At 37.9% G+C, this 18,610-nt stretch overlaps 1 protein-coding gene across 1 annotated transcript in view; it reads right to left on the reverse strand.

The window, feature by feature from the left end:
• The window catches only part of LOC127658875 (enhancer of polycomb homolog 2-like), a 31,204-nt gene that overhangs the window by 11,988 nt on the left and 606 nt on the right, over positions 1-18,610 (reverse strand). The window contains exons 2-10 of the mRNA XM_052148415.1: positions 13,657-13,816; positions 13,244-13,389; positions 12,950-13,156; positions 10,149-10,297; positions 9,749-9,875; positions 9,412-9,621; positions 9,135-9,218; positions 1,305-1,444; positions 625-932 (exon numbers count right to left, since the gene is read on the reverse strand). Of these exons, the coding sequence (XP_052004375.1) occupies positions 625-932; positions 1,305-1,444; positions 9,135-9,218; positions 9,412-9,621; positions 9,749-9,875; positions 10,149-10,297; positions 12,950-13,156; positions 13,244-13,389; positions 13,657-13,816 (1,531 nt within the window). The remainder of the gene's footprint in view (positions 1-624; positions 933-1,304; positions 1,445-9,134; positions 9,219-9,411; positions 9,622-9,748; positions 9,876-10,148; positions 10,298-12,949; positions 13,157-13,243; positions 13,390-13,656; positions 13,817-18,610) is intronic.

Here is an 18,610-nt window from a genome sequence, read left to right on the forward strand (position 1 = left end):
GCATAAAGTACTTTGTAATGGCAAAATAAACTGAATCTGCAACTTTAAAACACTTCTACCGTCTCTATGACTGATGTTTTCATTTGTATACGCGTGCTTGATCAGCCGGCATCGCTTACATATAAATTATGTATATAAGTAGCATAGGACTAAGTCGAAGAACCTTTCAGATAATGAAAACAAAAAGTGACTATTTTTCGGAAAATAAGGTAGTTATTAATTTGATGATGTTTGTTTGCCAGTATATATTTTGTATTATTTAAGCAACACAATGTATTATATGCCTGCTTAATTTTCCTTCTGCATTGCAGACAACATGTATAATAATTGAAATTTAACTAAATCTCAACCTGGTAACATCCTTTGATGAAATCGAATAACAAATCTACAAATAACACTACTTTTGTTTATTTAAGAAATGTATAATTAGTTCAAAATTGAAGGCATTTTCTCTCAATTCACTAGCATTTTGACTTGTGTACTGACAGAACTATGCAGACACACCAACACAGGTAAACTACCACATTAGTAACTATGTGGAGCCTACGGTGTAGGTTCGACACAGATATATAAACCTTCCTTATAACATGAATCCTGTTTAAGACTGCAACACAGATGACTCACCTAACACACTTTTAGAGAGAGAAGCCCCTCCACCTTTTTCCAGCTGCGGAGTCCCTTTCTTGTCATCCTCCTCCCTCACATTTGTCTGTTGTGGCCGAGGGCGGAAAAATTTCCACCTGCAGGCCTGAATGTCACTCAGGAGCTGAGTTAGTGAGCACTGAGGGTTTGATTTGGAGAAGACTTGAGAGTTTGTGTTTGTATGGACGAGGCGGATAGGCACACTAGAGCCAGAGGAGGGATAAAAAATGTCAGGATCCAGGTGTCTCAGGGCCCGGTCCAGATCTGAGGAGGTGCGATCTAAAAGAACCCTGATGGAATACAACATAGAATTTTCAGAGAGGGTGAAACTATGAACTTTGGTAGCCCTAAAATACTAAAATTTAAATAAAAACTAATTGTACTGAACAACTAAACTTAACTTAAAATAAAAGAGTTAAGCTGTCATAGAGTGAAAACGAATGAAAATTAAGCCATTAAAAAAGGACAAACTAAAAACTAAAATACAAAGAAAAACTAAATATTCAAAATAATAACCCTGGTATAAAAACCATAAAAACTTTTCTACTTTAAGTTACAAACAGGATGGTGATAAACTAGTACATTTGTCCTCACTAGAGCTACTTCTTTAACAAAAGGTTAAATGGATGCACTGAAGAGATAAGAAGAAAAACATGATGTACCTGCCACCTCTTCCCACCCTCCCACGAGCCACTGCTATACAGCGTCTGGGCACAGAGAGGGCGGTGAGACAGTTCCGTTGCCACAGCTTCTCCTGACCCATCTGATGCCAGTGAGGAGTGCAGCTCTGCTTCTCCAGTGGCTGAGGATACACAACACACAATTAACACTGGGAAAGCAAATGACCATTGAACTGCACAGCCACAACTGCTCCATAACATTTAAGTAAAACAATAATAATGAATTGAAAATTAAATGTCAAAATGCACAATAATCCATGAAACGTTCATGATATACACACACACATCTTGTTCAGAACTACAAATGTTCTATTTGGCCACTGTTAAATATAAACTAGACATCAGGAGTGTAAAATGGGATTTTTGGATTTGATAATATAACTGAAAGCAAATATTGGAAGCCAACAATATGATGGCATATTCTTTCTATGCCAGGTGGGCACACACTAGCTATGAATTTTTTAAGCCATATGAGAGGCACACAGACAGGTCAATTTCATGAAACCTGACAAGAACATCTACAGGTCATCTTTCACCATATACTGTGGGGGAAATAAGTATTGAACGAGTCAACATTTTTTTTTCAGTAAATATATTTCCAATGAGGCTATTCACATGAAATTTTTCACCAGGTATTATCTCAAGAAATCCAAACATTAAAGTACATAAATTAAGTTATGTGTAATAAAGAGGAATGACACAGAAAAAAGTATTGAACATGCTTACTGAAATGTATTTAATACTAAGTGGAGAAGCCTTTGTTTGTAATGAGAGCTTCAAGATGCTTCCTGTATGAAGAAATTAATCGCTGCAGTATTCAGGTGTGATTTTGGCCTATTCTAATAAACATATTGTCTTAAATCTTGAAGATTCCGGTGGTCCCTCTTGTGAACCTTGATCTTTAGCTCTTTCCACAAATGTTCATTTGGATTCAAATCAGGTGATTGACTGGGCCATTCTAACACCTTGATTCTCTGAAACAATTGAGAGTTTGCTTTGGAGCGCTGTCCTGCTGGAAAGTCCACCCACAATTCATCTTCATCATCCTGGTGGATGGCAGCAGATTCTTCTCAAGAATCTCTCGGTAAAGGGCTTCATTCATCGTTCCTTCAATTATATGAAGTCTGCCAGTACCATACCATGAAAAACAGCCCCACACCATGATGCTTCCACCTCTAAACTTCACTGTTGGTATAGTGTTTCTAGGGTGATGTGCAGTGCCATTTCTTCTCCAAACATGGTGTGTAGTATGATTGCTCTCGTCTGACCAGACTACACTCTCCCGGTATTTCATAGGCTTGTCCAAATGAGTTGAAGCAAACTTTAAACAAGCTTTGACATGCCTTTTCTTTAGTAATGGAGTCTTGCGGAGTGAGCGTGCATAGAGGCCATGGCGGTGGAGCACATTGCCTATTGTTTTCTCTATGACGATGGTACCTGCTGTCTCCAGCTGATATTAATTTGCAAAGATAAGAGGTATAATTTCTTTCTAACTACTTATGGATTTCAGCTGGTTCCTTGCCTTACCTTGTCTTCGAGAACTACTTTTTCTTGACATCTTCAATAATTTTTTCCTGTGTCATTCCACTTTATGGACTTTAATTTTGTGAATTCTTTACATTTGCAGATTTCTTGAGTTAATACTGATGGCTGGTGAAAATTTCATGAGAATAGCTTCATTAAAAATATATTTACTGAAACAAAATGTTGACGAGTTCAATACTTATTTCCTTATTTATTAATAGCATTCTGAGTACTGTAATAGCATGTACTGAGTGGTTATCTGAGTTACTGTAGACTTTGTCAGTTCAAACCAGTCTGGCAATTCTCTCATCAACAAGGTATTTCTATCTGCAGAACTGCCACTAACTGGATGTTTTTGGCAACATTCTAAGTAAATTCTAAAGACTGTTGTGTTTGAAAATCCCAGGAGATCAGCAGTTACAGAAATACTAAAACCAGCCCCTCTGGCACCAACAATCATCCATGCAATTATCTAATAAGCCAATTATGTTTCAGCAGCTTCTGTTAATGTTCACATCAACCATCAGAATGGGGAAAATGTGATCAGTGATTTGGAGCGTGGCATGATTGTTGGTGCCAGATGGGCTGGTTCGAGTATTTCTGTAACTGCTGATCTCATAGGATTTTTACATACATCAGTCTCTAGAATTTACTCCGAAGTGTGGCAAAAAAAAAAAAAAAAACATCCTGTGAGCAGCAGTTCTGTGGACAGAAATGCCTTGTTGATGAGGAGTCAACAGAAAATAGCCAGAATGGTTTGAACTGACAAAGCCCTACGATAACTCAGATAACCGCTATGTACAACTGTGGTGAGAAGAATAGCTCAGCTTTAGCTTCCTGGCTGATGTCTTGAGATGTTGCTTTAATATATCCACATAATTTTCCTTCCTCATGATGTCATTTATTTTGTGAAGTGCACCAGTCCCTCCTGCAGCAAAGCAACCCCACAACATGACGCTGCCACCCCCATGCTTCACGGTTGAGATTTTGTTCTTTGGCTTGCAAGCCTCACCCTTTTTCCTCCAAAACTACGAAGGACATTATGGCCAAAGGTAAAATTTTTGTTTCATTAGACAAGAGGACATTTCCCACAAAACTAAGATCTTTGTACCATGTGCACTTGCAAAATGTAGTCTGGCTTTTTTATGGCAGTTTTGTAGATGTGGCTTCTTTCTTGCAACCCTTCAGGTTCTGTCGATACAGGGCTCATTTTACTGTGGACATAGACACTGGTCTACCTGTCTCTAGGAGATTATATTATACTTAGTACAGATGAACGTGGTACTTTCAGGCATTTAGATATGGCTCCCAAGGATGAACCAGACTTGTGGAGGTCCACGTTTTTTTGATTTTCCCATGATGTCAAGCAAAGAGGCACTAAGTTTAAAGGTAGGCCTAAAACTACATCAGTACACTTCCTATCAGAAGCTAATTGCCAATTGTCTAAAGGCTTTACATCATTTTCTGGAATTTTCCAAGCTGCTTTAAGGCAGAGTTAACTTAGTGCATGTAAACTTCTGACTCACTGGAATTGTGTTATAGTCAATTAAAAGTGAAACAATCTGTCTGTAAACAATTGTTGGAAAAATTAAAGTAGATGTACTAATAGACTTGCCAAAACTATAGTTTGCTAATATTAAACCTGTGGAGTGGTTAATTTTTTTTTTAATGACTTCAACCTAAGTGTATGTAAACTTTTGACTTCAACTGTAAATATGTATTCTAAAAGTATTATTGTATTCTGAATGCATACATTTTTATTTGATGTATTTGGAATAATTTACTGAAAACAATTAAGAGAGAGTATTCAGTACTCAGCTCAGAATACTTAAAGTAATCTGCCTAACCCTGCTTGCGAGTAATGTATAGTTGGAAAGTTTGCTTCATATCTTTCAAACTGCCCGTCTCAATGGATTGGTCCAAGTCTGGTTAAAATATTTGCTAGAATCATCACCCCCAACTGTTTAAAGAAGTCCTTGTGTGGCATGTTGTTTTAGCAAAACAATATGTAGTTAAAGGGTTAGTTCTCCCCAAAAAAATATTTCCTCATGATTTACTTGCCTTTAAGCCATTCCAGATGTGTATGACTTACTTTCTTTCTTCAGCAGAACCGAAATGAAGACTTTTATTAGCCCATTTCAGCTCTGTTTGTCCATACAATGCAAGTAAATGGGAGCCATATCAAACAGCAAACCAGTGCTTAGCGGATGCAAAGATTTAAAGTAAAAAACATTTTAATTATTGTTTCTGCAGGTATCATCAAATCTAATTTAATTTAATGCTTTTTAATGCCTTTTTTTAATGCCATTTTTTAAATTTTTAATGCCATACATGTCCCATGACTAACCACGTGTATATATATATATATATATATATATATATATATATATATATATATATATATATATATATATATATACACACACACACATAAATACATATACACACTCACCTAAAGGATTACTAGGAACACCTGTTCAATTTCTCATTAATGCAATTATCTAATCAACCAATCACATGGCAGTTGCTTCAATGCATTTAGGGGTGTGGTCCTGGTCAAGACAATCTCCTGAACTCCAAACTGAATGTCAGAATGGGAAAGAAAGGTGATTTAAGCAATTTTGAGCGTGGCATGGTTGTTGGTGCCAGACGGGCCGGTCTGAGTATCTCACAATCTGCTCAGTTACTGGGATTTTCACGCACAACCATTTCTAGGGTTTACAAAGAATGGTGTGAAAAGGGAAAAACATCCAGTATGCGGCACTCCTGTGGGCGAAAATGCCTTGTTGATGCTAGAGGTCAGAGGAGAATGGGCCGACTGATTCAAGCTGATAGAAGAGCCACTTTGCCTGAAATAACCACTGTGCAGGCTGGTGGTGGTGGTGTAATGGTGTGGGGGATGTTTTCTTGGCACACTTTAGGCCCCTTAGTGCCAATTGGGCATCGTTTAAATGCCACGGCCTACCTGAGCATTGTTTCTGACCATGTCCATCCCTTTATGGCCACCATGTACCCATCCTCTGATGGCTACTTCCAGCAGGATAATGCACCATGTCACAAAGCTTGAATCATTTCAAATTGGTTTCTTGAACATGACAATGAGTTCACTGTACTAAAATGGCCCCCACAGTCACCAGATCTCAACCCAATAGAGCATCTTTGGGATGTGGTGGAACGGGAGCTTCGTGTCCTGGATGTGCATCCCATAAATCTCCACCAACTGCAAGATGCTATCCTATCAATATGGGCCAACATTTCTAAAGAATGCTTTCAGCACCTTGTTGAATCAATGCCACATAGAATTAAGGCAGTTCTGAAGGTGAAAGGGGGTCAAACACAGTATTAGTATGGTGTTCCTAATAATCCTTTAGGTGAGTGTATACACACACACACACACACACACACACACACACACACACACACACACACACACACACACACACACACACACACACACACACACACACACTAGGGCTGCACGATTTGGACAAAAAGTAATATTGCGATTATTTTGAAAAATATTGAAATTGCGATTTGAACTGCAATTATGATGGTAATGTTTTCCACACGTTCAACTGCAAAAAGTCTACTGGGTTTTTCGTACTTGAGCCCTCTTAAAAAGAACCATTTAAAAAGACCTTTTTTCAGTTCAACCACAAACAAATAAATATATAAACAGTGAAACAAAGTTTTCACTTCTTCATATCCAAATGTTACCATCCTCCGTGTACCTGTTTTTGTCCATTTTGTGACAGGATCTCAACCCACTAATCATCAACATTAGTTTTTTTAAACACCGTCAACTTGAATATTAGGGATGCTCCAATCAGGAATTTAACATCCGATACCAATCTCCAGTTTTTGTTTCATCTCATCAATCGATGCTGATCATTTAACTTTTTATCAGCAGCTGTCAAAACTGGTTATATGCAAGCTTTCTGCTCAATGTCACTGTTAACTACATTTCCATGTTGGTAAAACCATAGTTGTTGCCTAGTTTTTGCTGTCAAAAATAAATGTTGGTTGATTAAATAATTCAGTCTACAAAACATATCATTTTAAAATATAAATTGTTTTCTTTATTCTAGGGCTTAAAATCTAGTAGGCTTATGCAAACTATTCTTTACTGTATATAAGATAGTCCTAAAGAATGAGGCTTAATGTCAAACTGAAGTTGAACTGATAACCCATTGGTGTAATTCAATTTAAAGTGAAAATTTTGGATATTTTGTCACTATTTAATGTAATTATTTGTATTTCTTATTTTATTATACTAAATTTAGCAATGCATTATATTATAGTAACTAAATATTTTATATAGATTTATTATATGCATGTTCCTTCCTTTTCATTTTGTTGGATGTTGGAAATATTAGTTCCACTTTCACTTGTTTCACGCTCTCTTGTGAGGTAAACAAATCACAGGAGAATGAAGAGCGCATGTTTCTGGACTCTACAGGTGTTTCTGTTAATGCTGTTTGCTCAACAATCATTTAATAAAGATGTTTGAATTATACCCCATCTTGTATTCCATGTTATTATTATGATACCTGTGCCTTGCAGAGACTGAGATGCTGCTACTGCAGATAATAATAAAAACCGCTTCACGTAGGATGCGCCAGTTTAGTGTAAATAAAGCGTTTAGCGCATGTACGTTAACGGAACCGAACTCAGAGCACTTCTGTTACTCTAAACTTTAGAACGTGAAGTTACTTGATAGTTAATTGCTATCTGCCTTTTACAGCCGATTTGTGGCAATCGGAATGCATATGAGATTTAACGGCTCCATGTTGAAAACCAACCATGTAAGCAACCATGTCCTAAATTCTTACCGTGCATTCACACCAGAAACGGCAAGAGCGTCAAAATTCGCTCTGGCTGCCCTGCCTTCAACGCTCAAAGACGCTCGTGGACGCTCTGACGTAGTTGAAATAGGCGGCAACGTTTGTTCAGAATGCTTTGTTTTGTGAACTATATTTAAAGGGGCCGCAATTTAAACATCCAGACATGTCGACCATTTACTTTTTGCCGACCTATCACAAGTAGTGTATATCCTCATGAACTCTTTAAAATGTGAAAATAAGAAATCGATCGATGGCAGAAAGTAATTAAAATTATAGTTGTTTGTTATCAAAATAAAATACATTTGTAATAATAACTGTGGTCTTGGTTGTTTTATATCCCTGTAAGCAAACAGGGACAGATCATATATTACTGGGAAATCCGCCATGGCAATAATTAATTTCTCCTCCATTTTATCTTCGGAACTAATATTTGGTGGGAACCAAAGTTTACACTGTTGTGTTCTCTAGACTTCGCTAGAGCGGAGCACTTCTATATTCCAATAGGTTGCCGCCGAACCGCGTCACAGGTCATTACCATAATGTTGACTGCACTTGAACTTTCATCTGACGCCCACACCGCCCAAGACTCGCCGCGCCGCTTCTCGCCACCGTGAAAATGAATGACTTCCGGTCTATTTTACGCTCTCGCCGCCTCTGGTGTCAACGCACAGTAAGTCTTCTAGCCACTTTTGCTGGAATTTGCACTGTCCCGTTTCTTTGCAACTTCACTTAATTTACGTTCTCTGTTCTAACTTCTCCAGGTCCCAGCCCGCCGCTACGTCAATTTTACACCGGCCCGAGCCAATTACCAAACTGGATCTGTGTGTTTATCACACCACTGTATATATTTTGCGACAGCAAATCAAAGTTATTAATTGTGAAGGCTATATTCAAAATAAATTGGGAATATTTTTTTTTCAAAACGATCAACATTTTTTAATGCCTGTAGCAATAACATTTAATGCTTTTTAATGCTATTTAAGGCCTTAATTTTCGCAAAATCCATTTAATGACTTTTAATGCCCCGCGGAAACCCTGTTCTTACACAAACCTTTCAGTTTGCTTCAGAAGACATAAATTGATCGTCTGGAGCATGTGGATTACATGCATTGTATGAACAAACGGAGCTGAAATCTGCATATAACAATCATCACTTCGGTTATGCTGAGGATGGAAAGTCATACACATCTGGGATGGCTTAAATGCAAGTAAATCATGAGATAATTTAAATTTTTGGGTCAACTATCCTTTTAGAAATTACAGTTTGTTACTATGGTGTCAATATTAATATTGATTAATCCTGCATTCATTAAGTGCAAATAAACAAATATCAAGAAATAGGCTATACTGTATATCGTCAAAGGGCTGAAAAGAATGTACGATATTTTGACTGGCACAGTTACAGATGCTTTTATGATGTACAAACATTCAATAGGAAACTCACAGCATGGTAACTGCAGCCAGCCTTCCGTCTAAAGGCAAAGATTCCATCTGGATCATTTTCTTCATCCGGCTCTGATGCTGGAGACTTGGGTAGAGAAAAAGAAAAGAAAAAAATATATATTTTATACATTTTCAAAAATCATCTTTAACTGACAAAAATTATACATACAAGGTTTTACTTAAAACATGAAAATTATTATGCACACAGCTATTATGCCTCAACACATCCAATGAGTATGTGAAGCCAAACATTGCTCCCGATTAAGCTGCTTACTGACCAGCGGGTAATCTTCCTCTCCAGAGCTGTGGAAGTCATATTGTTTGATGTCTGCCTTGTTGATGATCTGCTGCCGCTCTGGTCGACCAGGCTGGCGCAATACATCAAGTTTGGGCCTCCTGTTGTATTTCTTTTGAGACCGCACAAAGTCAAAGTGCGGCTCAGCCTTGACTGTGAAGGGGTGCAGGTATTTGGGTCCAGATTTGTGGGACTGAAGAAAACAGACAGAAGAAATGTTTTTATAATATCAAGGATTTGGTCTATGTCTCCCACACAGATCTCTGTGTGGCAATGTGCTTTCGTATGCCCTTTTCCCCCCTTCTGCTGTTTGCCTTTACCTTGATTTTGCCCTCTGTCTTGTGCCAGCTCCCGTTTTGTAGGGATATCGGTGCAGGGTAAATGGTTTTCTCCAGAGGAACAGTGACTTCATTAAGAATCTCTCCAGAGAGGTCTCCAATTTGATACCTAAAATACACATAACATAAGGGGGAAAAGAAAAGGTAAAAACCAAGTTATTTCAATTGAGATGAGAGAGATAAGTCACTTGAAATAAATTATCAAGCTGTTTTCACACAGACTGATATAGTACATTTAACATGAGATGTCGTCTCAAAGCAGCTTTACTCTCCTGAGAACACAAACATTTAGTCTGGCTGGTGAAAGTTACGACTGGTGACGTACAGTATGTGTGTGTTGTGCAAGCATGGGAAAGGGGGAATGTGTGTGCACTGTGCACACCTTTTCTCAACAACCTCCAGCGTCAGATGCAGCAGCTCTCGTTTACTCTTCTCTCTTTTCTTTATCATCTCCAGGATGCTCATGGTCCGGCTGAACTCTCTCCTTAGCTTCAGCATTTTCTCATAAGATGCCTCGTCATTCTTCCGATTCTACAGAAAGAGAACAGATAGTGCCTGTGGATTAGTGTGAATTCTATTTCCAACACACACTTCAATTGAGGGGAGAAAATGTGACCTTTTCACAGGATGCTGCAGTGCATATTAAACAAGGTCATTTTAATTAGATTTTGGGTTCCCACATGGCTGATTAGCAGAAGCATTAGCTACATGCATGTCAGTTCCAAAATCTACTGACAGCCTGTATAATAAATGTTCATATATTTTAGGCAATCTTGTGTACATCTCTTTTGTTATGATTAAACGGTTCCTTACATTACACAAGAATCTGCATGAACTGGATCCCCTCATGAACACACATTTGAGAGCATCCAGAAGTAAACAATTATAGTGAGAAGGACTGAAATATTGATCTGCTTCTCACCCAAAATGATTGTATCACTTTAGAAGACATTCATTTAACCACTTGAGCTGTATGGATTACTTTTACTACAACTGTTTGTGCTTTTTGGAGCTTAAACCTGTTGATACGCACCCCCTTTTTGAGCAGAAACCATGAAAATGACATACCTGAACTTAAAATGGTTGTATTTACTGGACCTTTTGGAGTATGGACACAGTTGTAGTATCTTTTGAAAGAAGACACTTTGGGATTTATTTCCCAAGTTTCAGAATTAATATATGTTGTTATTATTTTAAAGTTATAGAAGCTGAAGTTTATAGTAATGGAAATATTATGTGCCGAACATGTTTTTATAATCTAAAAAAACAATAATAAAAGTGCCAAGACAACCCAGAATTACAATGTTCTCAAAGCCACAAATTTCAAATTTGAAGATGATCTAACAAAAAATAAGGTTCCTGCAAGCTTTTTTCTCTGTAAAATCGCTAGAAGCATAAAGAGTAAAATAAAGGCTACGCCTTTCAAGACGACACAAAATCTGACAGCACTGCTTGGTTATGAAAAAAAACTACATTTTTAAAAATACTTTGGAGACAGGCTCATTTTGTTTATTGGACTCTAATATCTAAGATAATATACAGTTTTACAACATTTATGCTGCTCAGATTGCATAGTTTTTTGAAGAACGATGACGAAAGGCAATTCTTTCAGGCAAGATCTCGTGTAAAGAAAGGAGAATATTATCAACATTTCTCAGATTTATCACTTTTATGGACAAAAAGTGCTATTGGATGTTTTTCAATGAACGCTTGCCATGGACAATTGAACAAAGTGTGGCGAACTGGATTCATCTGGCGATCGCATTTTCATAACAAAGGTATGAAGTCCTGTTTTGATATTGCATGTTTTCATTTGTACTCCATTGGCACAATTAACTAAATTGCTGTTTCTGGAGCATTGCCATCGTGAAACAGAGATCGGATATCAATGTTGAACCCTTAGACCTTTGAAAAGATGTATAATTTGTTAACATTCATTACATATATAGATGGTAAATTATATATTAAACGTGTGGTGAATTGCATATTAACAGGTTAAAGTGCTGATCACCACCCACTTGCATTGTATGGTCCTAGGGCAGGTCGATATGACGATATATATCGTGGCAACGATATACAGTGGCAATAAATAGAGAATTTGTTATATTGCATATATTGCAATATGTAAAGCGCAGCATGGCCTTATCATCACCTCAGGCTCCACGTGAGACTGAGAAATGAAGAAACATGGACATGGTTTAAAAAAAATTAGCAACCACCCAAGCAAATTCAATTACATTCATCTCGCATTCTGCGTTTCATATGTGCTTAATATGCTTATCACCTGACTCGTATTACTACACCTTACTTCATGTAAGGATCGCTTGCACTACCTCTGGAGCATGCAAGTGCACATAAGTCCAGTAGAATTCTCAATATTTACAGGAGAGTGCAGAGTGGGATCAATCATTTTTTACCCTAGAAAAACCTCTTCACAGAACTGGACGATTCCCATACAAGTCAAGAAAATAAAGAGGAGCTTGTAATTAAAACGGGTGCAACATCTGAGGTGTACGTTCACAAAATCCAACACAAGAGCAGAAAGATATCAATGCAGACAGTGTCGCACAATGATAATCACTCGTAATACAAGCAATTTGTTTTACCCTAAAATGAAGCTAGCAAAAGAACATTATGAAAAGCAAAACATGCACTCATTAATTCAGTTAAATTTTTTTTTAGCAAGAAGTGTTTACTCAATTTTGGATAAACAAGAAGTGTTTATTTTTATACTTGTACTCCTATATATTCTTATGTATTATTCTCTAAAAGATTGAGTTTCTTGGAGCAAAGTTTATAATAATATTGGTCAACAACATATAATGTTCAAGAACATCAATACATGATATACTGTATAGTCGCGATACAAAATTACTCATATTGTGATATAAGATTTTAGTCGCCCACCCCTATATGGACCAACAAAGGAGAGACATTATTCTAAAAATCTCTGTTTATGTTTTGCAGAAGAATGTCAGTCATACACATTTGTGATGGCATGAGGGTGAGTAAATGATGAGAAAATTTTCCTTTTTGGGTGAACTATTCCTTTAAATAACAATTGCCAATAAAACATCCATCTTAACATAAATAAAACTTTACAGACAGAATGCAAGAAAGTGTCCTATTTGAATGGCAGTGCAAACTGAGACATGTGGCAAAACGCAGAATGCACAGGCTTACCTTTCTGGTCTGCATTTTCTCTGTGCGCCGCCTAAAGGCCACGTAAGCATCACTGTTGGTGGAGCTATCCCTTTTCTCCTGCTTGATCTGCGGGATGAGCGATGGGCCCCTGCAGTTCTTCCTCTTCCTCACCCAGTAATCATACACTGACTTCAACAGATAGTCATCATCATTTAGTAGCAGCTTAGCCTCCTGAAAAGTGACCAGCTACAAAACAATAATTGAAAGAGTGTCAGAGGAATGCAAGTGAAACAATACAGACAGATATATTCCATATAATAAGCCTGTTCTTACCTGGTTTGTGCTGGCTTTCTCCAACCGATCCATCATGGTCTCAAACTGCATTGGTTTGAGCTCCATCTTGCGGTTGAGTCTATTTAGTAAAGTCTCATCCTCCGAGTCCATATCATAGTCGGGCAATTCATAATCCAGACCCAGAGCTAGTGCAGAGTAACAGGTACAGGTCAGTGTGAAATTCACATTAACATTATTGTACATTTAAGTAATCAGATAGTGGAGAACTCGACAAGCTCAGTGGATTTTGCACTGTCTAAACCAAATGTAAATTAATGAGAAATAGCCTTCTAAATATCAATCCAAACAACACTTGATTTAAAAAAATAAAAATCAATACGAATCTAATTTAAATATATTGAAGTATCCTGTGGAATTGCCGTGAGGCATGTAGATCATGGAGAGCCACTCACGCTGAATGTGGATGAGCTGTTTAGGAATGCGGAACTCTCCTTTGTATAGGTGATCGTAATAGGTGATGTTACTCTCTGCCTCTGGCACAGGGATCACCATGCTCTCCTTCTTTTCCCTGAAGACCTGCTGTGCAGAAATGGCCCTCTGAAGATGATGCTCCTGAAACAAAGCATTAGAGAGAGCTCTTTGACCATATGCAAATTACACATGTGCAACTGCCAAATGTTGGTTACCTCAAATGTGTGGCATGAACGTAACATGTCTTCAAGAACAGTGCAAGTTTTATTACCTAGTGACATGTCTAGCACAAAAATGTTTCCACACTGCAGTGTACAGTAAGTGACCCGCTAGTTAAGCTGGAAGTAATGTACTGTAGCTGGATTCAGCAATAAAAAAAGTTACACACACACACACAGATAGAAACAAAAATTTAGAAATGACAAACTCTAATGCAGCTGAGAACAGCAACGTGATGAAACTATTTGCAAGGGCTTACAATCCTTGCAAGCATCCAAATAATTATTGGCACTACATTCTGTAAAATTCAGAATACTCCAGTGGATCAATTAATGTCTTCTTAAGTGAAATGCTAGGTGCAGTGCTTCCCATTAATTGACTAGACTATGGCAGCCCGCCACAGTCTAATTTGGTCCGTGGTCATTGTGGGTTTATTCACGCAGTGTTAAGAACAGGCAGTGCGACAGAGGAGATGCCCCGCTCTATTTCTGTGGAGATGATAACATCCAAGAAACAGAATCTCAAAGTCTTCATGAGAAATAAGGGCTTGTGTGTTAATCAGAAAGCCTTAAAATAATATGTGAAAGTGAAGAATTTAAGGCAGAAATAAATTACTATTACATAATTAATATAATGAAATATAATAGCTGTATAGGTTGGCTGGGTTACAAAAAAAGCAAAAGAAAAAGTTACAATCATGATGATTAACATAAATTAAAGTTAGCATTACTAGGTTAATTGGCATAATGTTACACTGCTTACGGCTTCACTAGCTAGCTATCGTTAGCAGTCTGAGGTAACATTAAAAGCTGAAACTGACATCACTAGTTTGTTAGTTTTGCTTTTAAGAATGGTTAGAGCAAGAAATTGTTAAAGCTACAGTAGGTAGTATTTATTCATTGAAAAAACATTTTCTATATAAATATGGTGTCTAAGTTAAATGAGGCCCTGTGAGAAATTAGTTAGCACCACAGACTCAGTAAAAGGCAGGCCTTGGTTCTGTTTGTGAACAGCTGTAAAGTAACCCTGGTTGGGGGTAAAGAGAATCATGTATATGGGGAAGAATTGGGGGCGCTGTTTCTCACAATTCAATTTATTTCAAAAGTTGCCTACTGCAGCTTTAAGAGCACAAAACTGTTTACAAGAGCATAACACTAAACTCTAAATTTTGCGCTCAAAGTGCACCAGATGGAAGTATTTAACTTTAAAATGTACAAGATTTTCTTAAGGGGGAGCTCCCCCGGACCCCCCTAGAGGGTCGGAGGTCCACCCCCATAGTCTCACAAAATCCTGTGGGAAACACTGAGGTGTGTAAGAAATAGATCAATATTTAAAACTTTTGTAACTAAAAATGTTTGCTTCTGGCCAGCTTGTAGACAAGGGTGGAGTTCAAACTGCCTCTTGCATGATGTAAGTGCTAAAGCCTCTGTGAGATGTAAATGATGAATGGGGGGGGGGCTATTAATTTAATGTTTTAGTGGTTTAAATAGGAGACGCAATTCTCAAAGGGCAACTTAAGGCAACTTCGAGAAAGTTTTTCACGTGACTAGCTTACTGTGCTTTAAAGTGATTAATAGTGAGCATATAAAACCTTCTGCAACAACTTTCACCTTTTTAATGCTTTAAGTTTAGTCCATTCATGCAACGCTGCTAATTCAGCCATTAAAGCAGTTTCAACAGCATCAACAACATTTGAAGACGACCACTGTCAGACTTTGAATCCTCTGCTATAAGTAATGTTCTTGTATTTGAGAGGTGCTTTGGAGAGAATAAAGTCTTTAGCTGATTCTGTTTGAATTTGTTAAGTGTAAAAAAAAAAATTAACTGCTTTATGTCATAAACTAGGTCTAGATTTGTATCTCCATTATCTTGCAGTCCCTGAGACTCCAAAGATCTCTGGTTACATTGAAGCACACCATTCTGAATTCAGGACACGCATAAGTGGTATTGTGCAGCTCTGTATTTGTGCCTTTCTTATTTCTTTCTTTGATAGTTTTGTGCAATAGCATCTTACTTATTTATAAGGGTGTAATGGTTTATTGTGGCACGAGACATCGCGGTAAAAGAAATGAGACGATGCGAATCGTGGAGATAGGACGTATTTCTACTTTATTTTACCATCTATTCTATGCAATACGCACAACGTCCTATGCAACATGGACATACAAATGGATATCCCTTCATTGCACACAAGAAGCTTGGCGATCAAGTTCAGCTTAAACTATGAAAACTGAAACAAAAAAGTGAATGTAACACCAGGGTCCGGAGAGAGATGTGCCTTTTCAGCACGAGGGATCCGAATGTCTGTTTGAAGAGGTTGAATGACAGTGCCATATTAATCTACTATATATAATGCTAAACACTGTGTATAATTATGTTATGGGGAATAATAATCCTAATGTCAAATCTAATTTGATTTAATCAGTACATTGTTTTTTTAACTAGATAAGGATAAACATCCATTAAATATGTATTTTTGTAAAAAATTACTTAGATGTAATGAGAAACAGAGTTTTGGAAAAATACAATTTCAATTTAAAATATATGTAATCAGTGATAGTGTTTAAGCAGCATACAGTGGATCCAGAAATTATTCACAGGGCTTCACTTTTTCCACATATTGTTATGTTACAGCCTTATTACAAAATTGATTAAATTCATTATTTTCCTCAAAATTCTACAAACAATACCCCATAACGACAACATGAAAGAAGTTTGTTTGAAATATTTGCAAATTTATAAAAAAAAACAACAATGTAAATAAGTATTCACAGCCTTTGCCATGACACTCAAATTTAGCTCAGGTGCATCATGTTTCCACTGATCATCCTTTAGATGTTTCTACAACTTGATTGGAGTCCACCTGTGGTAAATTCAGTTGATTGGACATGATTTGGAAAGGCACACACCTGTCTATATAAGGTCCCACAGTTAACAGTGCATGTCAGGGCACAATCCAAGCCATGAAGTCCAAGGAATTGTCTGTAGACCTCCGAGACAGGATTGTATCGAGGCACAGATCTGGGGAAGGGTATAGAAAGATTTCTGCAGCATTGAATGTCCCAATGAGCACAGTGGCCTCATCCGTAAATGGAAGTTTGGAACCACCAGGACTCTTTCTAGAGCTGGCCGCCTGGCCAAACTGAGCGATCGTGGGAGAAGGGCCTTAGTCAGGGAGGTGACCAAGAACCTGATGGTCACTCTGACAGAGCTCTAGCGTTTCTCTGTGGAAAGAGGAGAACCTTCCAGAAGAACAACCATCTCTTCAGCACTCCACCAATCAGGCCTTTATGGTAGAGTGGCCAGACGGAAACAACTCCTCAGTAAAAGGCACATGACAGCCTGCCTGGAGTTTGCCAAAAGGCACCTGAAGGACTCTCGGACCATGAGAAACAAAATTATCTGGTCTGATGAAACAAAGATCAAACTCTTTGGCCTGGATGGCAAGAGTAATACCTGGAGGAAACCAGGCACCGCTCATCACCTGGCCAATACCATCCCTACAGTGAAGCATGGTGGTGGCAGCATCATGCTGTGGGGATGATTTTCAGCGGCGGGAACTGGGAGACTAGTCAGGATCGAGGGAAAGATGAATGCAGCAACGTACAAAGACATCCTTGATGAAAACCTGCTCCAGAGCACTCTGGACCTCAGACTGGGGTGAAGGTTCATCTTCCAACAGGACAACGACCCTGAGCACACAGCCAAGATAACAAAGGAGTGGCTACGGGAAAACTCTGTGAATGTCCTTGAGTGGCCCAGCCAGAGCCCAGACTTGAACCCGATTGAACATCTCTGGAGAGATCTGAAAATGGCTGTGCACCGACGCTCCCCATCCAACCTTATGGAGCTTGAGAGGTCCTGCAAAGCAGAATGGGAGAAACTGCCCAAAAATAGGTGGGACAAGCTTGTAGCATCATACTCAAAAAGACTTGAGGCTGTAATTGGTGCCAAAGTGCTTCAACAAAGTATTGCACAAAGGCTGTGAATACTTATGTACATGTGATTTGTTTTCATTTTTTATTTTTAATACATTTGCAAAGATTTCAAACAAACCCCTAGTTATTTAGCATATATTTTTTGTTAGTTACCATGTTGAAGTGCTGAGCTTAGATTCCGTATATCACTCTGAAATTATTTATTTTGCTGATCATAGGCAGTATTAACATAAGTGATGAGTAAATCCTAACACTTCATCCAAAAAGTCAAATAGCTGGTTTTCATGTACCGGGTAGTAAACCTTGGCATGACAGTTCTGTTTTTAATGGAAATGGAAAGCTGAAGACAGAAAGCCATGACAGGTGAAGGTAAGTGAACATTATAACTAGGACATTTAACAATACTAAATAACAATATGACTTCTCTTCAAAAAGTATTCCTAAATGCAATATATTTAAAAACATGGTTTGCTTTAAACTGTGCCTTGAGGAGAAAATAAGCCATGGTACATGGCATAAGTACCATGGTTTTTACGTGTTACCCCAAAGTAGGTGACACAGATTACCATGGTATTAACACGTGTCTAAAAGCTATGTTAGTACCATGGTAATTTTTGTAAATGCAGCAGGTTTAAGATTATACGGAATTTGGTCTGCTGTTGTAGAAATTAAACACACTGAATCAAACGCAGATTCGGGCTTTCCACAAGCATGCCGTTCAGAGCACGCATTTCAAACGTATCATACGTTAATCTCGAACGCATCTGCGTTAAAACAC

The sequence above is a fragment of the Xyrauchen texanus genome, chromosome 18 (assembly GCF_025860055.1).
Source record: "Xyrauchen texanus isolate HMW12.3.18 chromosome 18, RBS_HiC_50CHRs, whole genome shotgun sequence".
NCBI lineage: Eukaryota > Metazoa > Chordata > Actinopteri > Cypriniformes > Catostomidae > Xyrauchen > Xyrauchen texanus.